Source organism: Triticum urartu, chromosome 5 (assembly GCF_003073215.2).
Source record: "Triticum urartu cultivar G1812 chromosome 5, Tu2.1, whole genome shotgun sequence".
Classification (NCBI taxonomy): domain Eukaryota; kingdom Viridiplantae; phylum Streptophyta; class Magnoliopsida; order Poales; family Poaceae; genus Triticum; species Triticum urartu.
In genome coordinates, this window is record NC_053026.1 from 629,011,613 (window position 1) to 629,036,644 (window position 25,032).

The following is a 25,032-nucleotide window of genomic DNA, read 5'->3' on the forward strand; positions in this document are numbered from 1 at the left end:
ACCTTCGGTACATCAAAATACATAAACTCGTAATACCGATCGTCATCGAACGTTAAGCGTGCGGACCCTACGGGTTTGGGAACTATGTAGACATGACTGAGACACTTCTCCAGTCAATAACCAATAGCGGAACATGGATGCTCATATTGGCTTCTACATATTGTACGAAGATCTTTATCGGTCAAACTGCATAACAACATACGTTGTTCCCTTTGTCATCGGTATGTTACTTGCCTGAGATTTGATCGTCGGTATCTCAATACCTAGTTCAATCTCGTTACCAGCAAGTCTCTTTACTTGTTCCGTAATGCATCATCCCGTAACTAACTCATTAGTCACATTGCTTGCAAAGCTTATAGTGATGTGCATTACTGAGAGGGCCCAGAGATACCTCTCCGACAATCGGAGTGACAAATCCTAATCTCGATCTATGCCAACTCAACAAATAGCATCGAAGACACCTGTAGAGCATCTTTATAATCACCCAGTTACGTTGTGACGTTTGATAGCACACTAAGTGTTCCTCCGGTATTCGGGAGTTGCATAATCTCATAGTCATAGGAACACTTATAAGTTATGGAGAAAGCAATAGCAATAAACTAAACGATCATAGTGCTAAGCTAACGGATGGGTCTTGTTCATCACATCATTCTCTAATGATGTGATCATGTTCATCAAATGACAACACATGTCTATGGCTAGGAAACTTAATCATCTTTGATTAACGAGCTAGTCAAGTAGAGGCATACTAGGGACACTTTGTTTGTCTATGTATTCACACATGTACTAAGTTGCCGGTTAATACAATTCTAGCATGAATAATAAACATTTAACATGATATAAGGAAATATAAATAACAACTTTATTATTGCCTCTAGGGCATATTTCCTTCAACAAGTCTTCAGGTCACGTAGACAGAAAGACTTCAGCGATGCCTAACACTCTTTGGCTCTAGGTGTTTTGGGCTTTGTCCTTGCAAGGATCTCTCTCTCAAATGCTTCGGAGGTGGGTTGCTCTCAAACGATAAAAGTCGTGCACTAACTTTGAGCAGGCACCAATTTATGGTGTAAGGGGTGGGCTATTTATAGTCATGAGACAACCCGACCTGATTTGTCCGAAATGACCCTGAGTCACTAAGGAACTGACACGTGTCCAACGGTCAGATTTCAAACACACGCTGCAGCTTGACTTAAGCTACAAGTAAAGCTGACTCATCCAGCTCTGGATAAGATTTGCTCTCATTGTCTTCGCTCGAAGACATAGGATTTGGTTGAGCATCACATTAGTCACTCTAACTTTGTTCACTTGGACCCCACTTAACAGTACGGTGGTTCCTATGACTCAACAAAGAAGAAAAGGAAACTGCGAAGCAACTATGTCTTCGCACTCCATAGTCTTCATGTGAATGTCTTCACATGTCATAGTCTTCATTGTGAATATCTTCACAGACCACCATTGTCTTCAATGTCTTCACACATTTTTAGGGGTCATCTCTGATAGGTAAACCGAATCAATAAGGGACTACTACCTGTGTTATCCTGCAATTCTCACGAACACATTAGTCCTCAACCAAGTTTGTCGTCAATACTCCAAAACCAACTAGGGATGGCACTAGATGCACTTACAGGATTCCTGCCACAAGCACTTTACGAGAAATAGAGGTCAATCAAACTGATAAGTAAGCATGCTAAATGGTATTGATGAAACTAGCTAGAATCAATGGGAGAAGCGCGGAACTAGGTAGTAGTACTTACTTTCGGATGTGTAAATCGCAGCTCGCTCGGTAGTCCCGGAGAAATTACGATGAACTCTTTCCAAACCCTGTCAGACAAAAAAAATAATTACTTGATATCAGGAAATGAACAAAATTGCCTATATGGTGCGATAATGATCGATTGAACTTACTTCTGGAGAATTTGAGTCATGTCCGCATAGTCCTCGGGATCTTTTTGTCTCGAGTCTAAGACGGTTACTACTCCCCGCTCAAGTTTAATCTCTAGGAGAATAAAGTGGAACCTGCGCAAATTTGCCATGGTCATGAAGTGAAATACATAAAGCGATTTTGCCATGGTCCATAATAAAAAAAGTTTGACATTGTCTTGAAAAATAAACTTGCCTTGCGCAATAAAGTGAACTACGTGCTCCGCTGCGCTCGGCTAGCAGCGTCCGTTACATGTTCTGTTATGTGTCTTTGTGTATCAGAGTTAAAAATTTCAATAAAATTTCACATATTTCAGTGGGGTCTAAAATATTTTAACCCTGAAATATCGAGGCATTTTCAAACTGAGTTGAAAATAAATTTAAGTTATGTCAGAATTCAATAAAATTAAGTGAAATTTGAAACTCAAAATCCGAAATTGCATATTTCAGTGGGGTCTGAAATTATTTTGTTTCGGAAATTAAAAACCTTGTTGTGTATCCTATCTTTCTTTCCTTTTACCAGAAGATTGTCAATATAAGCTGAACTAGTGTAGGTTAGAATTCTGGAGCGTAGGGCTAGAAAATGGATAAGAGCTGCTTGCTGATTAATAAACTTTACAAAGGGCTGATTGCTTAGACAGGCAAGTGAGTTCGTAAACTTGTAATGCTTCGGTCCTACTACTCATGTTAGTAGGTCTGGTGAAAGCATGTGCGACAGTGCTGAGAGGTAGCGATCAATGGCGCCGCACCCGCGTCAATCAGTAACCAATCTATGCTTCTTGCTATTTGGCTTTGGGACCCTCGCAAAAAAAAAGGGCTTTGGGAGAAGCTACACTGTTTCAGTCTATGAGCTTCAGGTCAGGTCCACTCGCGGCAAGGCAGGCATGTGGTGCTTTCTCTCCCTCTTTCTGATACCAGTGCATACGCCTCTTCCTCCTATCTCTTCGCCTTCTACATCTCCATCCGCCTCTCCTCTTCCCTGTCATGCTCATCCTCACGGATCTTAGCCACTTGTAGTAAAACAGCCAGCCTCTAGAAGTCATCGAGCTTGTGAATGGTACCCTGCTTGTGGAGGAAAGCATGCTCACTGACAGCGGTGTCCCGGACAACGGCGCGCTTGTGGACGGCCTCGTCCATCCGCACGACAGCGTTCCCACGGAGGGCAGCGTCCTGCAGGCCGACTGCGTGCTCGCGGACGGCGTCATCCTCCTGCACGTGGAGGGCGCTCGCGGACGACGTCGTCGACCTGCACGACAACGTAGGGCACTCACGGACGACGTCGTTAATTTAGGAGCAAGGCCAACTTCACCGTGTAACCTCAAACGGACGTTTGTTTTGTCCGGATTTTGTCCGTTTGGGTAGCGATTTGGGATCGTGTCCGGGCGTGTCCTGGGATGCGGTGGTCGTGCACCCAGCGTGCGGTCGCATCCATTTGCCCCATCCTGTCCGCGTCTATTTAGAAAACCAGTAGCAACGTTTCAAATGCCAAGCCCTAGTTCAGGCCAGCGGCCCCGGTTCATCACGCCGGCAACAGAGTCAGCGGCCTACATGTCCATCGTCGGCATCAGCCAGCGGCCGGCAACACAGCCAGCCTTCAAAATGATTAGTTGTCCTCGCCGGCAACACAGCCAGCGGCCGACAACACAGCCGGCCACCAAAATGAATGTTTTCTGGCTGGCACACAGTCAGCGGCCCAGCGGGCGGGCGGCACCCATGCCAGCCTCCAAAAAGAACGGCCACGGCCGATCGGACGACCTAGTTCAGGCCTTCAGCTTCGAGCATCTCCTTCTGCTTGGCCTCGAACCAGGCACTCGTCTTGTCGCTCATCTTCGACAAGTCCACGCTCATGATCGCAAGGGCCACCTCCTTCGCTTTGGTGGCGGCGTTCGTGGCCTCGATGTCGAGCTGCCTCTGCCTGGCCTTGACGTTGTCGGCCTCGATGTCGAGCTGCCTTTGCCGAGCCGCCTCCTTCATGTCGATCTTCCTCCTCTTGGCCGCCTCCTCCATCTCAAGCTTCTTTGTTTGAAGGTCTAGGTATTGCTTCATTTGCTCCTCCTTGCTTTGCCGCTTCTTCTCGTCCCTCACATCCTTTTGGGACATCATGCCATGCAAAGTGTCATGCAATGCCATGGATGAGGCATCACGTATGTCATCAACCTTGGAGTTGGTCTTGCCCCTCGGCCTCTTCAAGGCCTCGCCATCTCCACCTCTGGCGTACTTGGCCGTCTTTAGTCCTCTCTTCCTTTGTAGTTCACGGTATTGGTCCTTGAACTTAGGGCAATTGTTGATAATCGTCCAACAATGCGTAAGAGTGAATGTCTTGTCATTGTGCCGGGCCTTGAATGCCTCCAAAGATTGAAATGCCTAAATCACATGATCAACAACAAGTGAACATGCAAACATATACACGGCCAAAGTGTCATGGCCGTAGCAAGGAAAGGGCTACGAAGAGGAGAGCATACCATGTCCCCAACGCCGAGACCACTCACGGGCCGTGCTTCAACGCCCTCTAATGCGGCGCAATACTTGTTGCACTCTTGTTGGATGAACAACCATCTCTTTTGAATCGAGCCGATGCCATGGTTGCTTGTAAATTGGTAGGGCTCAAACATCTTCCTTTCATGGAATGTTTTGTGGACTCTCGTCCAAAAAACAATGCCCTTTTGTTGCGCGCCGGTCCTCGGATCTTGGCTAATCTCCATCCAAGCTTGGCAAATCAACTTGTCCTCATCTTACTGTTGGGGAACGTAGTAATTTCAAAAAAATTCATACGCACACGCAAGATCATGGTGATGCATAGCAACGAGAGGAGAGAGTGTTGTCCACGTACCCTCGTAGACCGAAAGCGGAAGTGTTAGCACAACGCGGTTGATGTAGTCGTACGTCTTCACGATCCGACCGATCCAAGTACCGAACGCACGGCACCTCCGAGTTCAGCACACGTTCAGCTCGATGACGTCCCGCGAACTCTGATCCAGCAGAGCTTCACGGGAGAGTTCCGTCAGCACGATGGCGTGGTGACGGTGATGATGTTGGTACCGACGCAGGGCTTCGCCTAAGCACCACTACGATATGACCGAGGTGGAATATGGTGAAGGGGGGCACCGCACACGGCTGGGAGAGATCAACTGATCAACTTGTGTGTCTAGAGGTGCCCCCTGCCCCTGTATATAATGGAGCAAGGGGGAGGCCGGCCGGCCCTCTATGGGCACGCCAGGAGGAGGAAAGGAAGGAGGAGAAGGAGAAGGAAGGAGAAGGAAGGAGAAGGAGGAAAAGGAGGAAAGGGGGGCCGGCCCCCTAGTCCAATTCAGTTTGGGCTAGGGGGGCGCGCGCCCTGCCTCATCTCTTCCACTACTTGGCCCATGAGGCCCATTACTTCTTCCTCGTATTCCCATAACTTCCCGGTACCCCTGAAAATACCCGAATCATACGTAACCTTTCCGATGTCCGAATATAGTCGTCCAATATATCGATCTTTACGTCTCGACCATTTCGAGACTCCTCTTCATGTCCCCGATCTCATCCGGGACTCTGAACTACCTTTGATACATCAAATCACATAGACTCATAATATAATCGTCACCGAAACTTTAAGCGTGCGGACCCTACGGGTTCGAGAACTATGTAGACATGACCGAGACATGTCTCCGGTCAATAACTAATAGCGGAACCTGGATGCTCATATTGGCTCCTACATATTCTACGAAGATCTTTATCGGTCAGACCGCATAACAACATACGTTGTTCCCTTTGTCATCGGTATGTTACTTGCCCGAGATTCGATCGTCGGTATCTCAATACCTAGTTCAATCTCGTTACCGGCAAGTCTCTTTAATCGTTCCGTAATACATCATCCCGCAACTAACTTATTAGTTACAATGCTTGCAAGGCTTAAGTGATGTGCATTACCGAGAGGGCCCAGAGATACCTCTCCGACAATCGGAGTGACAAATCCTAATCTCGAAATACGCCAACCCAACAAGTACCTTCGGAGACATCTGTAGAGCACCTTTATAATCACCCAGTTACGTTGTGACGTTTGGTAGCACACAAAGTGTTCCTCCGGTAAACGGGAGTTGCATAATCTCATAGTCATAGGAACATGTATAAGTCATAAAGAAAGCAATAGCAATAAACTAAACGATCAAGTGATATGCTAACGGAATGGGTCAAGTCAATCACATCATTCTCCTAATGATGTGATCCCGTTAATCAAATGACAACTCATGTCTATGGTTAGGAAACATAACCATCTTTGATCAACGAGCTAGTCAAGTAGAGGCATACTAGTGACACTCTGTTTGTCTATGTATTCACACATGTAAATCACATCATTCTCCTAATGATGTGATCCCGTTAATCAAATGACAACTCATGTCTATGGTTAGGAAACATAACCATCTTTGATCAACGAGCTAGTCAAGTAGAGGCATACTAGTGACACTCTGTTTGTCTATGTATTCACACATGTATTATGTTTCCGGTTAATACAATTCTAGCATGAATAATAAACATTTATCATGATATAAGGAAATAAATAATAACTTTATAATTGCCTCTAGGGCATATTTCCTTCAGTCCCCACTTGCACTAGAGTCAATAATCTAGTTCACATCGCCATGTGATTTAATACCAATAGTTCACATCACCATGTGATTAACACCCATAGTTCACATCGACATGCGACCAACACCCAAAGGGTTTACTAGAGTCAATAATCTAGTTCACATTGTTATGTGATTAACACCCAAAGAGTACTAAGGTGTGATCATGTTTTGCTTGTGAGAGAAGTTTAGTCAACGGGTCTGCCACATTCAGATCCGTAAGTATTTTGCAAATTTCTATGTCAACAATGTTCTGCACGGAGCTACTTTAGCTAATTGCTCCCACTTTCAATATGTGTTCAGATTGAGACTTTGAGTCATCTGGATCAGTGTCAAAACTTGCATCGACGTAACCCTTTACGACGAACCTTTTGTCACCTCCATAATCGAGAAACATATCCTTATTCCACTAAGGATAATTTTGACCAATGTCCAGTGATCTACTCCTAGATCACTATTGTACTCCCTTGCCAAACACAGGGCAGGGTATACAATAGGTCTGGTACATAGCATGGCATACTTTATAGAACCTATGGCTAAGGCATAGGGAATGACTTTCATTCTCTCTCTATCTTCTGTCGTGGTCGGGTTTTGAGTCTTACTCAGTTTCACACCTTGTAACACAGGCAAGAACTCTTTCTTTGACTGTTCCATTTTGAACTACTTCAAAAACTTGTCAAGGTATGTACTCATTGAAAAACTTATCAAGCGTCTTGATCTATCTCTATAGATCTTGATGCTCAATATGTAAGCAGCTTCACCGAGGTCTTTCTTTGAAAAACTCCTTTCAAACATTCCTTTATGCTTTGAAGAATAATTCTACATTATCTCCGATCAACAATATGTCATTCACATATACTTATTAGAAATGTTGTAGTGCTCCCACTCACTTTCTTATAAATACAGGCTTCACCGCAAGTCTGTATAAAACTATATGCTTTGATCAACTTATCAAAGCGCATATTCCAACTCCGAGATGCTTGCACCAGTCCATAGATGGATCGCTGGAGCTTGCATATTTTGTTAGTACCTTTAGGATTGACAAAACCTTCTGGTTACATCATATACAACTCTTCTTTAATAAATCCATTAAGGAATGCAGTTTTGTTTATCCATTTGCCAGATTTCATAAAATGCGGCAATTGCTAACATGATTCGGACAGACTTAAGCATAGATACGAGTGAGAAACTCTCATCGTAGTCAACACCTTGAACTTTGTCGAAAACCTTTTGCGACAATTCTAGCTTTGTAGATAGTAACACTACTATCAACGTCCGTCTTCCTCTTGAAGATCCATTTAATCTCAATGGCTCGCCGATCTTTGGGAAAGTCAATCAAAGTCCATACTTTGTTCTTATACATGGATCTCATCTCAGATTTCATGGCCTCGAGCCATTTCGCGGAATCTGGGCTCGTCATCGCTTCCTCATAGTTTGTAGGTTCGTCATGGTCAAGTAACATGACCTCCAGAACATGATTACCGTACCACTCTGGTGCGGATCTCACTTTGGTTCGGTAGTAACTTGATCTGAAGTTACATGATTATCATCATTAGCTTCCTCACTAATCGTTCTAGTAGTCACAGAAACAGATTTCTGTGATGAACTACTTTCCAATAAGGGAGTAGGTATAGTTACCTCATCAAGTTCTACTTTCCTCCCACTCACTTCTTTCGAGAGAAACTCCTTCTCTAGAAAGGATCCATTCTCAGCAATGAATAACTTGCCTTTGGATCTGTGATAGAAGGTGTGCCCAACATTTTCTTTTGGGTATCCTATGAAGACGCACTTCTTCGATTTGGGTTTTAGCTTATCAAGTTGAAACTTTTTCACATAAGCATTGCAACCTCAAACTTTAAAAAACGACAACTTTGGTTTCTTGCCAAACCACAGTTCATACGGTGTCACCTCAATGGATTTAGATGGTGCCCTTTTTAACATGAATGTAGCTATCTCTAATGCATAACCCCAAAACGATAGCGGTAAATCTGTAAGAGACATCATAGATCGCACCATATCAAGTAAAGTACGATTACGACGTTCGAACACACCATTACAGTGTGGTGTTCTAGGTGGCGTGAGTAGTGAAACTATTTCACATTGTTTTAACTGAAGGCCAAACTCGTAACTCAAATTTTTTTACTTCTGCGATCATATGTAGAAATTTTTATTTTTGTTAAGATGATTCTCCACTTCACTCTGAAATTCTTTGAACTTTTCAAATATTTCAGACTTGTGTTTCATCAAGTAGATATACTCATATCTGCTCAAATCATCTGTGAAGATCAGAAAATAATGATACCTGCCGCGAGCTTCAATATTCATCGGATCATATACATCAGTATGCATGATTTCCAACAAATCTGTTGCTTGCTGCATTGTTCCGGAGAATGGAGTCTTAGTCATCTTACCCATGAGGCATGGTTCGCAAGCATCAACTGATTCATAATCAAGTGATTCCAAAAGTCCATCAGCATGGAGTTTCTTCATGCGCTTTACACCAATATGACCTAAACGGCAGTGCCACAAATAAGTTGCACTATCATTATTAACTTTGCATCTTTTGGTTTCAATATTATGAATATGTGTATCACTACGATCGAGATCCAACGAACCATTTTCATTGGGTGTGTAACCATATATGTAAACAGAACAACAATTTATTCTCTTACTTAAATGAATAACCGTATTGCAATAAACATGATCAAATCATATTCATGCTCAATGCAAACACCAAATAACACTTATTTAGGTTCAACACTAATCCCGAAAGTATAGGGAGTGTGCGATGATGATCATATCAATCTTGAAACCACTTCCAACACACATCGTCACTTCACCCTTAACTAGTCTCTGTTCATTCTGCAACTCCCGTTTCGAGTTACTACTCTTAGCAACTGAACTAGTATCAAATACTGAGGGGTTGCTATAGACACTAGTAAAGTACACATCAATAACATATATATCAAATATACATATGTTCACTTTGCCATCCTTCTTATCCGCCAATTACTTGGGGTAGTTCCGCTTCCAGTGACCAATCCCTTTGCAGTAGAAGCACTCAGTTTCGGGCTTAGGTCCAGAGTTGGGTTTTTCACTTGAGCAGCAACTTGCTTGCTGTTCTTCTTGAAGTTCCCCTTTCCGCCCTTTGTCCCTTTACTTGAAACTAGTGGTTTTTTTACCATCAACACTTGATGCTTTTCTTGATTTCTACCTTCGTCGATTTCAGCATCACGAAGAGCTTGGGAATCGTTTATGTTATCCCTTGCATATTATAGTTCATCACGAAGTTCTACTAACTTGGTGATGGTGACTAGAGAATTCTGTCAATCACTATTTTATCTGGAAGATTAACTCCCACTTGATTCAAGCGATTGTAGTACCCAGACAATCTGAGCACATGCTCACTGCTTGAGCTATTCTCCTCCATCTTTTAGCTATAGAACTTGTTGGATACTTCATATCTCTCAACTTGGGTATTTGCTTGAAATATTAATTTCAACTCCTGGAACATCTCATATGGTCCATGACGTTCAAAACGTCTTTGAAATCCTGATTCTAAGTTGTTAAGCATGGTGCACTAAACTATCAAGTAGTCATTATATTGAGCTAGCCAAACGTTCATAACGTCTGCATCTGCTCCTGCAATAGGTTTGTCACCTAGCGGTGCATCAAGGACATAATTCTTCTGTGCAGCAATGAGGATAATCCTCAGATCATGGATCCAATCCGCATCATTGCTACTAACATTTTTCAACTTAGTTTTCTCTAGAAACATATAAAAATTAAACGGGGAGCAACATCGCGAGCTATTGATCTACAACATAGATATGCTAATACTACCAGGACTAAGTTCATGATAAATTGAAGTTCAGTTAATCATATTACTTAAAAAACTCCCACTTAGATAGACATCCCTCTAATCATCTAAGTGATCACGTGATCCAACTCAACTAAACCATAACCGATCATCACGTGAAATGGAGTAGTTTTCAATGGTGAACATCACTATGTTGATCATATCTACTATATGATTCACGCTCGACCTTTCAGTCTCAGTGTTCCGAGGCCATATCTGCATATGCTAGGCTCGTCAAGTTTAACCTGAGTATTCTGCGTGTGCAAAACTGGCTTGCACCCGTTGTAGATGGACGTAGAGCTTATCACACCTGATCATCACGTGGTGTCTGGGCAGGACGAACTTTGGCAACGGTGCATACTCAGGGAGAACACTTTTATCTTGAAATTTAGTGAGAGATCATCTTATAATGCTACCGTCAATCAAAGCAAGATAAGATGCATAAAAGATAAACATCACATGCAATCAATATAAGTGATATGGTATGGCCATCATCATTTTGTGCTTGTGATCTCCATCTCTGAACCACCGTCATGATTACCATCGTCACCGGCGTGACACCTTGATCACCATCGTAGCATCGTTGTCGTCTCGCCAATCTTATGCTTCCACGACTATCGCTACCGCTTAGTGATAAAGTAAAGCATTACAGCGCAATTGCATTGCATACAATAAAGCGACAACCATATGGCTCCTGCCAGTTGCCGATAACTCGGTTACAAAAACATGATCATCTCATACAATAAAATTTAGCATCATGTCTTGACCATATCACATCACAACATGCCCTGCAAAAACAAGTTAGACGTCCTTACTTTGTTGTTGCAAGTTTTACGTGGCTGCTACAGGCTTAAGCAAGAACTGTTCTTACCTACGCATCAAAACCACAACGATAGTTTGTCAAGTTGGTGTTGTTTTAACCTTCGTAAGGACCGGGCGTAGCCACACTTGGTTCAACTAAAATTGGAGAAACTGACACCCGGTGTGCCACCTGTGTGCAAAGCACGTCGGTAGAACCAGTCTCGCGTAAGCGTACGCGTAATGTCGGTCCGGGCCGCTTCATCCAACAATACCGCTGAACCAAAGTATGACATGCTGGTAAGCAGTATGACTTATATCGCCCACAACTCACTTGTGTTCTACTCGTGCACAACATTAACGCATAAAACCTGGCTCGGATGCCACTGTTGGGGAACGTAGTAATTTCAAAAAAATTCCTACGCACACGCAAGATCATGGTGATGCATAGCAACGAGAGGAGAGAGTGTTGTCCACGTACCCACGTAGACCGAAAGCGGAAGTGTTAGCACAACGCGGTTGATGTAGTCATACGTCTTCACGATCCGACCGATCCAAGTACCGAACGCACGGCACCTTTGAGTTCAGCACACGTTCAGCTCGATGACGTCCCGCGAACTCCGATCCAGCAGAGCTTCACGGAAGAGTTCCGTCAGCACAACGGCGTGGTGACGGTGATGATGTTGCTACCGACGCAGGGCTTCGCCTAAGCACCGCTACGATATGACCGAGGTGGAATATGGTGGGGGGGCACCGCACACGGTTGGGAGAGATCAACTGATCAACTTGTGTGTGTAGAGGTCCCCCCCTGCCCCTGTATATAAAGGAGCAAGGGGGAGGCCAGCCGGCCCTCTATGGGCGCGCCAGGAGGAGGAGTCCTCCTCCTAGTAGGAGTAGGACTCCCCTTTCCTACTCCTACTAGGAGGAGGAAAGGAAGGAGGAGAAGGAGAAGGAAGGAGAAGGAGGAAAAGGAGGAAAGGGGGCCGGCCCCCTAGTCCAATTCGGTTTGGGCTAGGGGGACCGCGCGCCCTGCCTCCTCTCTTCCACTACTTGGCCCATGAGGCCCATTACTTCTTCCTCATATTCCCGTAACTCTCCGGTATCCCCGAAAATACCCGAATCACACGGAACCTTTCCAATGTCCGAATATAGTCGTCCAATATATCGATCTTTACGTCTCAACCATCTCAAGACTCCTCGTCATGTCCCCGATCTTATCCGGGACTCCGAACTACCTTCGGTACATCAAATCACATAAACTCATAATATAATCATCACCGAAACTTTAAGCGTGCGGACCCTACGGGTTCGAGAACTATGTAGACATGACCGAGACATGTCTCCGGTCAATAACCAATAGCGGAACCTGGATGCTCATATTGGCTCCTACATATTCTACGAAGATCTTTATCGGTCAGACCGCATAACAACATATGTTGTTCCCTTTGTCATCGGTATGTTACTTGCCCGAGATTCGATCGTCGGTATCTCAATACCTAGTTCAATCTCGTTACCGGCAAGTCTCTTTACTCGTTCCGTAATACATCATCCCGCAACTAACTTATTAGTTGCAATGCTTGCAAGGCTTAAGTGATGTGCATTACCGAGAGGGCCCAGAGATACCTCTCCGATAATCGGAGTGACAAATCCTAATCTCGAAATACGCCAACCCAACAAGTACCTTCGGAGACACCTACAGAGCACCTTTATAATCACCCAGTTACGTTATGACGTTTGGTAGCACACAAAGTGTTCCTCCGGTAAACGGGAGTTGCATAATCTCATAGTCACAGGAACATGTATAAATAATGAAGAAAGCAATAGCAATAAACTAAACGATCAAGTGCTATGCTAACGGAATGGGTCAAGTCAATCACATCATTCTCCTAATGATGTGATCCCGTTAATCAAATGACAACTCATGTCTATGGTTAGGAAACATAACCATCTTTGATCAACGAGCTAGTCAAGTAGAGGCATACTAGTGACACTCTGTTTGTCTATGTATTCACACATGTATTATGTTTCGGGTTAATACAATTCTAGCATGAATAATAACACATTTATCATGATATAAGGAAATAAATAATAACTTTATAATTGCCTCTAGGGCATATTTCCTTCACTTGTGTGTATGAACCCGTGCGAATGCTCTTCCTCTTCTTTTGTGCTTCCGCTCTTTGGGTGAGCTCGTCGATGAACAATGGCTCGCCACTAATATCAACGTCATTGCCTTCTTCTTCATCACCTTCGACATAGATGTCATCATCTTCATGCCACGAGTCATCATGGTCGTAGTCAGCACGGTCGTCGGCCTCTTCATCGGGCACGTACTCGGCGCGGCCATCCTGACTTTGGGTCTCCTCGGGGTCGTAGGCACGGCCATGCCCACTCTCGAAGATCACGTCCTCCATGTACTGGCTGTAGAAGGGGTCGTCGACCGTTGGCGTTGGGGTTGGCATTCCGTCAAACAAGACGCGGGGGGTCGGCATGGTGCCCGTGCCTGCTTTTTTTGCATCTCGACGGACGGCCGCCCGCCGCTGCTGGACCCAGGCGTGACGTTGAGGTCGATGACGGTCGCGGGGCGCGGTGTGGACGGCGCGAACAAGCCCACGTCCGGCGACGCCGAGAAACGGGTCTGGCCGTCGTGCCTTGGCGGAGGAAAGCCGGGCGACATGGGCGCGGCGCACGACGTCGGCAATTGGCAGTGCGTAGGCCGGGCGACCGATGAGCCTGTGCTCGCCGGGCCGACGACCGCTGCAGGGAACCCGGCCGGACAGCCCATGCCGCCAAGCATGAGGATGGCGTGTGCTTTGTTGACGAGGACCTCCTTCTCGTCGGCAGCGGCCTTGCGCCGCGCGGCCTCCAGCTCCTCACGTTGGGCGGCGAACTTGGCCGCGGCGGCATTGACCTTGACGGCCGCTCTCCGTTCCCTCCTCTTCGCCGATTCCGCGTCCAACTTGGCGATCTCCTCCGGCGTGCACTCCGACCACGGCTTCCTTGGCGCCTTCTTCTTCACCTTTGTGGGCTGGTCGACGGCCAGGCCGCCGGAACTCGACGGGGCGTCGGCCATGGCCGGGGGTGAGAGGGGCGGCGGGAGGGACGTGGAAGGGTTTGGGGGAAATGGCGGCAAATGGGCGTGGGTGGGTTTTGGTTTCTCCCACCGACAGGCGGGCCAGAGAAGGACAAGCGCGCGCGTCCCGCCCATCTGCGCGCTGTCCGTTTCACCCCAAAACCGGCGCAAACTTGGGCCGGGGATGGGTCGAAAGCGGACAAAAATCCGTTTGCGCCCGCGCGCTAGGCCGTCTCGTTTGTTCGTTTTACCTCAAACGAACGGGGGCGGACAGGATAGGGTCGCGCGATGGAGTTGGCCTAAGCTACGCCACGGCGGTGGTCAGCATGTGCACGTGTTGATCGAGTCCGGACGCCGGTGTGTCCGCGCCCGTGGCCGTGGTGAGTGGAGTCTTCGAGTCGTCCGCGCGGAGCTGGCAACAAACTGAAGCTGCGAGTTGTGCACCCTTGGCTGGGTCGTGCGGTGCGTGGTTGTTAGTGCATGCATGGTTGTTGATTGCGCAAGTGCTGCCTCAGTTAGTTGGTTAGTGGCCGAGCACGGTGGTGGGTACTCTGTACTTCGATTCAAACCATTGTGGTGCTGTGTAGAGAGGCGCGGTAGCCATAAGAAGAGATGTAGTCTCCAGTACTAGTCTCCAATGGTTAGTGCGTGTGTGTCCGGAGAGAAGTTAGGAGAGTTGTAGTCTCCAGTAGGTCTCCCGTGTGTATTTGGTGCCGATATATGCCGAGCCAGAGTTCGAGCTCAGAGAAAAAAGCGTCGTTCGTACGGCGAGGCATTTGTGCACCGGGAAAAAAAATAGTGTGGTTCTTCTTTCATCTTTGTCTGAGCGAGTGAGAGAGAGGCTGGTCCGGGGTTCGTCCCAACAGTCAACCTGCACGACAGCGTGCCCGTGGAGGCCGGCGTCCTGCAGGGCGCTTGCGGACGACGTCGTCAACCTGCACGACGGCGTGCCCGTAGAGAGCGATGGTGCGCTCGCGGATGAGCGCAGCTCGGCGGACGGCGCCAAGCGAAGGAAGTCGAGGTCGTCCTCCCGTCGCTCCGGACGGCCATGCGTTCGCGGAGGATGTCGTCGCTAACGACACGGCAACATGCATGCAGACCTACACACCCTCGGTGGTGCGTGCAGCATTTTTTGGTGACGAAGATCTTATGACCAACCTCTACGGTTAGATGCCCGTCTTCCCGTGCTCTCTGTGTGGTGGCCATGGACGCTGCAGCACAAACTGCCTGAGGTGTGGACGACGGAGCCGCTTGCCAGCGGGCGGCAGCGCCCACGCGCTCGAGCGCGACGGCAGCACGCACGGCGCTGTCAAGACACTGGCAGGAGACGGCAACGACCAGGTGCGTGCTCTCGTGGAGGACGGCAAAGTTGACCCGAAAAGCGGCAGGGAAACGGCAGAAGACTATAGTTTGTGGGGCCAACTATATGTAGACGATTGCTAGGAATGCCTGCCCACCGAGTCCAGCGGAGCATTTTCAGTCAGGGCCACTATGTCAGACACACAAAACCGTAAGTGCCCTGGACGCTCACCTTTTCCGCCCGGCATAAACTTGAAGGAGATTTGCCGTGGGACATCAAGAGAATTTGCTCGTGGCAAATTCACTAACAATTTTTGCCATGTTAAAAGCATAGAAAAAGGTTTTGTTGTAAAATTTGCTAGTATATACCAAGAGACATGGCCACCATTTTTGTTGTAGAATTTTCCGTGCGACGAGATACGAATTTGCCAAAGTATAAACGAGTTCCATGAACTTTGAACAAAAAAATAATGTGTAATTGTCATGTCCATCATTTACCGTGTACAGAAATTGACGTGATTAAGGATACATTTTATTAGAAATTTGCCATGGGATTGAACAAATTAATGTGGAATTGCCATTACGTGAATGTTCTTAACAGGCAGTTATGCACGGGATGACTGATAAGCATTGACGGGGAATGACATAGGAGTCAAAGCACTGCTCACTCTAAAAAGCTCTTCGCTGATGGATTTTCCGGATTTAAGCATTGAGATGAAATATGATGTACATGATCGAAGAATTGCTCCACGCCTTCGGCTTGCTCCTCTTGCTGATACTGCTGTAGGGTTGCAGATTAGGAACACAGTCATAGGGGCGCCCCCGAGCAGAGCCATCGTGGCGTCGGCGCGAGCCATCTCTGGCCGCCGGCGCCTGGATATGAGCAAGGAGGAGAAGCAAAAAAGAAAAGCACGGAGGCACTCGTCGATGAGCGCCTGCAGCTCTACGACGTACGGCGGCGGCGAAACTGCATCTCGCCGGGATGAAGGCGGCCTCCACGTCCACCCGCGCCTGCCTTGTCCAGCCCTCGCCCGGAGCCACCATCGCACACGGGACATCGCACGCGCAGGCGTGGCTCTCCCGGCAACACGGGGCCCCTCGCGTAGCAGAGGCGTTGTCCGACCGCAGAGCCCCATGGCGGTAGCCTCCCCATCCTCGTCCGGATTGAACCCGCCACCAAACTGCTCGCCGCCGTGGTCACACCGGCCACCGCGGCTCGCCAGTGTATTAGTAGATGGGATCAAACAATGGGGATTGAGGAGTAGATAGAGGAGAAAGAGGAGTGTTGGACTGGTGGGACGATGTGTTCGGTTCGGTCGACCTTTGTATCGAACGATTCATGAAGATGACGTGTCAAGCCCTATGCATCAATATTAGTGTAGTGAGATGGTCAGCGGACAAAGCGTTTGGGCCCAAGTCCAAGAATCCTGACGAGTGCCACTTATCATTTAGGAAAGAAGAAAGTATAACCACCCCCCCCCCCCCCCCCTCCCCCCCTCAAATCCCATCTAGCTGGATCAAATTCCCCCCAAAGTCTAAAACCGGTTAAATCACACCCCCCCCCAAAAAAAAAAAAACCTGCAATACCGGATCAATAAGCCCCTCGGGTGTTTTTGGGAAGGATTGCAGCTGGTTTTGACTATAGGTTGTTGACTTGTGCCCCGCGATGCAATGTTCTTGATGAGCAAGCATATCGCGTCGGGCAAGTAGTGGCTCTGACCATTCATCCAGGTTGAGGTTGTTGGCGCTAGCGCCGCGGAGATCATAGCCAAGTGTGCGGTCGCCGGGGCTCAGGAGAGGTGCCCAAGGTGCGTCCTCATGGTGAATATGGCATCGCTCCTGCCCAGCTCCGATGGGCGCCTCGAGCTGCCTCGCCGCGTTCGCCACGCGCGCCGGCGGGAGGGAGGCGATGGGGGAAACGAGGCCGGCGGGCGCGGGACTGACGCAAAAAAGAAGTCGAGATCACTGGCGCTGGCGACGTCGACGCGGGTCGTTGAGCCTGCCGCACCGAGGCCGGTGAACCGTTCGTCGAGTATGCTCAGACCTTGAGTGTGCTACGCGTGCATGCTTGGCCTTCGTGCTTGTGCTGTGCTTGGCAAACATGGCAGACTGGGTGGCTGGATGTTCATGTGAGGTTAGGGGTTCAGTCCAAAAGTGCAAACATGGCAACGGAGCTTGGTCCTTTTGGCAATGGCGGGCCAAGGGAGCTCTCCAGGCACAAGCACGGGCGGCTGGTGTCGTGGTTTTGTCACGGCAGATGTCCTAGAGAAAGGACTTAGTCGTGGAGCCATCGCGACGGGTTAGCTTGAAGGGGTTAAGGCGGACACAAGGACGCAAGAGAGTTTATACTAGTTCGGCCCCTTCGATGAAGGTAAAAGCCTACGTCTAGTTGTTATGGAATTGATGGGGTTTCGATGACTAGGGAGCAAACAAGCTTCGCCTATGTCTCGAGTTGTTGTCTGTTGTCCTTGAACCGCCGCCGGGTCGTCCCCTTATATACACGGGTGACTCCCGTCGGCTTACGGAGTCCCAATACCGGCTCATAGATGTGTCCGGTTTGGTCTCTACTTATTCCTAACTTACAATACAGGTTAACTACTAACGCCGATTTACGGCTACAGGCCTTGAACCGACCATGGGCCTTGAACCCTCCTCTGTCTTCTTGGGCTTTAACATACTTAACTACTGACGAAGTTAACCCAGCCCAGATAGGCCGGTTTACGCCCAGTAGTAATATCCCCAACATTAGGCCCCAGATTGATTTGAACGGGTTCATGTCAATCCTTTAATAAAAGCTTCATCTTCAACATCTTTTTATAAATTGTTAAACCGCCATGATGTCATCTTCTCTGACTGCTGTAAACCGGAGTGACGTCACCTGTCATAACGAAGCTATCCATTATGCTTCTTTGTTTAATAGATCGGCGGAAATCGAGGCGACGGCTCCGTTTTGTGGCCCCTTGATTGTCGCGCGTGACTCGTGTTCTTTCGCCTTATAAATAGGACCGAAGGGTCATTTCTTTTCTCCTTCTGTGCCTTCTTCGTCTTCCTCGCGTCGCCAGCCTCGGAGCTCCGCCGCCGCCGTCGACCTCTGCCTCATCCTTGGCCGTTGCATCAACCTGAGCGCACCAGAACATCGCGGCAACCTTCCGCATCTTCCTCAGCTCTGGTAAACCTTCTATCCTTTCCCCCGTAGATCTGGCCTAGGGTTTCGCAGTTCTTCAGTGTTCATCGTCTGCATCTTGCTCATACGATAGATCTTTAGATGAATCCGCAAATCTTTACTCTGTGCAATGATAGTTTGTTTGACCTTCGCCTTCACTTATGCATCTCAAACCATAGATCTATATGAACGTTTTGCTCATTGGTTCGGTACTGCTCCTTTGAACCTCTAAGCATTTTTTTTTCTGAACTTGCTTCAGATCCAATGCTGTAAAGAAATCTTGTGAAATATGTTTCTGCGTACTTGTCCATCCGCAATCTCAGCTTTTCAATGCTTAGATCAGGCGGTTTAACCTTATAGAAAATTTTCCAAACCGGTATATGCCATTAGTCCCCTTATTGAACCGCCAGATGTTGGTTGCTTCATGAAACTCCGGTTCAGATAGTTCTGTCTCTGGTTTAACAGTGCACATACCAACGTACCTTGATCAAATGCATTTTTGAACCGGGATCTTCTACCTTGCAGATTCCATCATGGACAAGCAAGTATATGAGTGCAATTGGGTTCCTTCTCGCGTCACAGAGGATCAATTGGACGATTTAGTCCTGATTGGCGCTTAAGGCAGCAAAGATACCATCCATTGGAGGGCTCCTGGCAAAGAATGCCCTCCCACACCTCGAGAAGGAGAGGTTGTTGTTTTCGTAGATCACTTAGCCCGGGGCTTTAAGCCGCCCGGTTCTAAATTTTACCGGGATGTTTTAGCCGATTTCCAACTTCATCCGCAAGACACTGGCCCCAACTCTGTTACAAATATGTGTCACTTCCAAGTACTCTGTGAGGTGTTCTTTCAAGAGGAGCCCACAGTGGAATTGTTCAGAGACATTTTCCATCTAAACCGCCGTACTGAGTTTACTGATGGCTCTAATACAGAGTTGGGTGGCGTGGCGATTCAGAAAAGAAAAGAGGTCACATACCCTCACGCCAAGCTGCACAGTCACCCCAAGGAGTGGAATCAGACATGGTTCTACTGCAAAGACACCTCCCCTGCTGGTGAGAATCCCTTGCCTGGCTTTCGTCCGGAGCGGCTCAGCAATACACACCCTTTTCCTCAAAGATTGACTGCCCAGGAGAGAAGCAAATATGCTCCCCAACTGTCAAAGCTCAGAGCCTTTATGGCCAACGGTTTAACAGGGGTTGATCTCGCTCGCTGTTGGATATCATGGAGCATACTGCCCCTTAGTCAGCGCTCCGATTTGATGTGCGAGTATACTGACAGTGTTGATGACCCACTGCGACATTCAAAAATCCAGCTCTCCGATGAAGAAATCACAGAGGCTGTGAATAAGATGCTGAATGAACCGGAACACGTCTGCGCTAGAACCGGCCTGCTTCCCTTCTGTGCCACCAACAAACCGCTAGCTGTAAGACTTTGATTTTTCTCTTTGCTGAATCTGTTATTGATATGTCTGGTCATTGTTTAATATCAGTGTCTGCATAATCAGGGCAATGATCCGTTTTGGAGCAAAAAACTGCCGCGGGAGAAACCAGAAAAACCAGACAAACCGGAAAGAGCAACCCGGCAAAAGACTAAAGCTGTGAAGAAGACTGCCCACAGGAAAAGAACCACTGCATCTTCTAATCCGCCCCCTGATGATGATGTGGATAATCCGGACTTTGAGGTAGAGCTTGACTCACTTGGTTTATTTTTCATGCGTCTTTTTGATGATGATATTTGTCAGGATGATGCCGAAGCCAGCCACGCGGATGTTGCAGAGGTAATTATTCTCTCTTCCGATTCAGAAACTTTGCCTTCACAAAAAATCCGCCAGGCAAACCGGAAAGTTAAATTTTCTCATTGTAAGTGCATCTAGTGCCACCCCTAGTTGGTTTTGGAGTATTGACGACAAACCTAGTTGAGGGACTAATGTGTTTGTGAGAATTGCAGGAAAACACAGGTAGAAGTCCCTCATTGATTCGGTTTTACTACCAGAGATGACCCCTAAAATTGTATGAAGACATTAAGACAAAGGTGGTATATGAAGATATTCACATTGAAGACTATGACAAAAGAAGACACGTTATGAAGCTTATGGAGCTCGAAGAATTAGATCTTTCGTAGTTCTTTTTCTTTTGTGTTGAGTCATAGGAACCACCGTACTGTTAAGTGGGGTCCAGGAGAACCAGTCAGAATGACTGAAGTGATGCCTAAATCAAAAACCTATGTCTTCGAGTGAAGACAATGAGAGCAAATCTTGTCCAGAGCCAGACAAGTCAGCTTTACTTGTAGCCCAAGTAAAGTTGCCATGAGAGTTCGATATCTGACCGTTGAGACACGTGTCTGTTCCTTAGTGACCCAGGGTCATTTCGGACAAATCAGGTCGGGTTGCCAAGTGGCTATAAATAGCCCACCCCCACAACCATAAACGGTTGGCTGCTCAGATTTCAGTGCACGGCTTTTGTCGTTTGAGAGCAACCCACCTCGAAGCCTTTGAGAGAAAATTCCTTGTGAGGAGAAAAGCCCTAACCATCCAGAGCCAGAGTAAATTGAGCATCACTTAAGTCTTCGTGTCTGTGTGATCTGAAGACTTATTACACTTGAGGACTGTGAATCCTCTAGACGGTTAGGCGTCGCGTTCAGAGCATCCAAGAGACATTGTGGATTGCCAGTGAACGAAGTTTGTGAAGGTTTGGGAGTCTACCTTGAAGACTTACCAGAGTGATTGGGCGAGGACTAAGTGACCTTAGCTCAAGGAGAATACGGTGAGGACTTGGTGTCCTGAACTGTGTGTTCAGGACTGGGTGTTCGGGACTGTGTGTCCTAAGGTTTAAATACCTAGCCGCTCCAACCAGACGTACAGTTGCCACAGCAACTGGAACTGGTCCAACATATAATTGTCTTCAACGATTCACTGGTTTCATCTTCACTTCCTTTTCTTACTATTACTCATTGTGAAGCCATTGCATGCTTGCTCTATCTTTTGTCTTCACAACGTGAATGTATGATCTGATTGGCTTCATAACTTCTTCCTACCTAATCCTTATTACACTGAAGCTGTTTGTTATTGTTCTTTCACTCTATTGAATACATGACCATGGCTAGCCTAGTGTAATCTAACTTCCGCTGCATAGTAATAGGCATAATCTTCACTGTTTGTCTTCATAACTCCCACGTTTTGAAGACTTTCATAAAAATCGCCTATTCACCCCCCCTCTAGTCGATATAACGCACTTCAATTGGTATCAGAGCAAGGTACTCCCTTGTTCTGTGTGATTCGGTTTAACCACCTGGAGTTTTAGCTATGTCGACTGCAGGGATAATCAAAGTCTCCGCTGCGTGCCCCGTCTTCGATGGAACTGAATATCCCTACTGGAAGAATAAGATGCGCATGCATCTTGAAGCCATTGACGTCGACCTATGGTATGTCGTCGAGAACGGCGTTCCCAAGGCTGAAGAAGGTGTCACTGCTGCTGATGTCAAGAAGTTCACTCAACTGGACTCTACTGCCAAAAATATCATCTGTGGTCATCTGACAAAAGGACAGTATGACCGTGTGAGTGCTTTGAAGACATCCAAGCTGGTCTGGGACTAGCTCTCCAAGGTCAATGAAGGCGTCTCAACCCAGAGGGATCAAAGAATCAGTGTTCTTCGCAACCTCTTCAACCGCTTCAAGCGAAATGACAATGAGAATGTCCAGCACACATTTGATCGGCTCACTGACATCACAAATGAGCTTCAAGCCCTCGGCTCCACTGAGATCACCAAACATGAAATCGTCAAGACGCTACTGAGATCACTTGATAGTTCGTTTGACATCCTGGCCCTGATGATTCAAGAACGTCCTGATTTCAAGACACTCGATCCGTCTGACATACTTGAGAGGCTCAACACACATGAGTTTCAGCTTTCTGAGATAAGAGATATCTACGGTCCAAACCATGGGCGAACTCGTGCCTTGAAGGCAAAAGCTGTTTCCTCATCTGAAGAAGAATCTGACTGCAGTTCTGATGATCCTGAAGACATTGGAAGAGAACTTGCAATGCTAGTGAAGAAGTTCCAAAAATTCACCAAGAAGAAAGGCTTCATAAAATCTTCACGATCAAGCTCAAGGAATGATGAAGCTTCTGCTCATGACTACAAGAAGAAAACATGTCACAAGTGCAAGAAAACTGGACACTTCATCTCTGAGTGTCCACAGTGGGACAATGAGAACAGAAGGAAGAAGAAGAGCAAGGAATATGATTCTGACGACAAGAAGAAGAAGAAATACTCAAAGTCTTCTTCCAAGTCTTCTTCAAAGTCTTCATCACACAAGAAGAGCTCATCTGGCAAGGCACGTGCGTTTGTTGGCAAGGAGATGGATTCAGAGGAGGAGTCCGCATCTGAGGAGGCAGAGGTGGAGTCTGAGGAGGAGTCTGATTCTGGCATTGCGAGTCTGGCTACAGCATACGTCGCCAAGTCCATCTTTAATACTGAAGACAATGACTGCATCACCGACACCGACGCAAATGACAAGAACGACTCCACTCCTACCTACTGCTTCATGGCACGCGGTGCCAAGGTAAACACACGCACTACTCGCTATCAAACATCTAGTGACGATGACTCTGACTGTGATTCAAAACCCAGCTACAAAACACTTGCTAAAATTGCAACTGAACAACAGAAAGCTATGGAACATATTCAAAAACTGTTAGACAGAAGCGATGATCTGTTGGGTGCCGAAATGACTCGATCTGAATCCTTAATTGAAGACATAAAAAACCTTCACGTTAAGTATCAGGAACTTGAAGATCGACTTGATACTCTCTCAACAACTCATGAAAAGCTTTCCTATGATTATCTTCAAAGGAAGCAAGAACTTGAGAAATTGAGAGCGGCTCATGAAGATCTTCAAAAGGAGAATGAGTCACTTCGCACCGAACAGATCAGTCCAGCTCAGGAAGGATTTGAACCACCATGTCTTAAATGCATTGAGCGTGATAATGCTACTTCTGTTGCTGAATGTTCCACTGCTACTGCTGTTGCAATATCTTCAACTGTTGATGTGGTAACTAACCCCTCTGCTGAGGATACCACTGCTATTGCTGATGAGAATGCTAGGTTGAAGACATTGCTTGAAACAGGGATGTACAAAAGTCTTAAAGGACATCAGACATTATGTGATGTCCTCAAGAAGCAGATTCTGAACCGAAACCCTAGGAAAGAGGGTGTTGGGTTCGTGAGGAAAATAAATGCAGATGGCTCTTACTGGAAACCTGAGCAGTACCCCAAAACCACATGGGTTGCTGCAAAGGAACTTTCAGCAGATCCATCCAATTTATCTGGCTTCACTTGTGCTAACCCCATTATCATTGATGAATCCTTTGATGCAAACTATAAACTGTTTGAGAATCAAAATGGTGAAGTGGTTGCCAGGTACATTGGTACTAACTACAGGAATGGACCGCCTATGAAGAAGATCTGGGTTCTGAAAAGGTGTCTGGAAAATCTTCCTGTGAATATCTTCATGACACCTCACTTAAAGAAGACAAACATCAGACCAAAGGCTTCATATGGTCCAAAGGCTTCATACAAACAGAGGACTCACCTAAGTCACACTAACGCAAATGTTTTGCAGGGAAACCATACTCAGGCATATGAATATGAGAGCGGTTCTTCAAATCGTCATGTTCATATGACCAAAAATTATTCTGCTTATTCCTATGAGTATTATTGTCCACCTGCTAGACTGTTTGCTAAGGCTTCAAAGCCAAAATTCTCAGATGCTGCACTTAGACTTATTGCTTCTAAGCCACCCTTGAAGATGTGGGTGGTTAAGAAAGCTTAACTCTCTTTTGCAGGGAAAGGTCTCCAGCAAAAAAACAAAATCTTTTGACGCTATTGCTGGGGACCTTAAAAATCTTGTAGGGCGCAAGATAAAATGCCCGAATGGCATCATTATGTACTTCGTTCCTGAATCGCATGCTACTCTCCCTATTAGTCCTAATCTGGATCTAAGTTTTCATAACCCACTGGTTCGTCGAATGTTTTTGCTTCACAATTCTCTTCGTGAAGCCTATCCCCCTAACTGCACTGTAGGGTACGACACCAGCGACTTCAAAGTCTTCAGAATGGATTATTGACAGTGGGTGTACAAATCACATGACTGGCAAAAGAAGCCTTCTTATGGACTCAACCTTACGTCCATCCGACAAGAGCCACATCACATTTGCTGACACTGGTAAAAGTAAGGTATTGGGTCTAGGTAGAGTTGCAATCTCAAAGGATCAACACATGGATAAAGTCATGCTTGTTGAATCCCTTGGCTTCAACTTA

At 46.7% G+C, this 25,032-nt stretch overlaps 1 protein-coding gene across 1 annotated transcript in view; it reads left to right on the plus strand.

Moving 5' to 3' along the window:
- Positions 1 to 15,424: 15,424 nt before the first annotated feature.
- LOC125507571 (DEAD-box ATP-dependent RNA helicase 29) overlaps positions 15,425 to 25,032 on the plus strand; it is a 44,111-nt gene continuing 34,503 nt past the window's right edge. The window contains exon 1 of the mRNA XM_048672113.1: positions 15,425 to 15,595. Within this exon, the coding sequence (XP_048528070.1) occupies positions 15,425 to 15,595 (171 nt within the window). The remainder of the gene's footprint in view (positions 15,596 to 25,032) is intronic.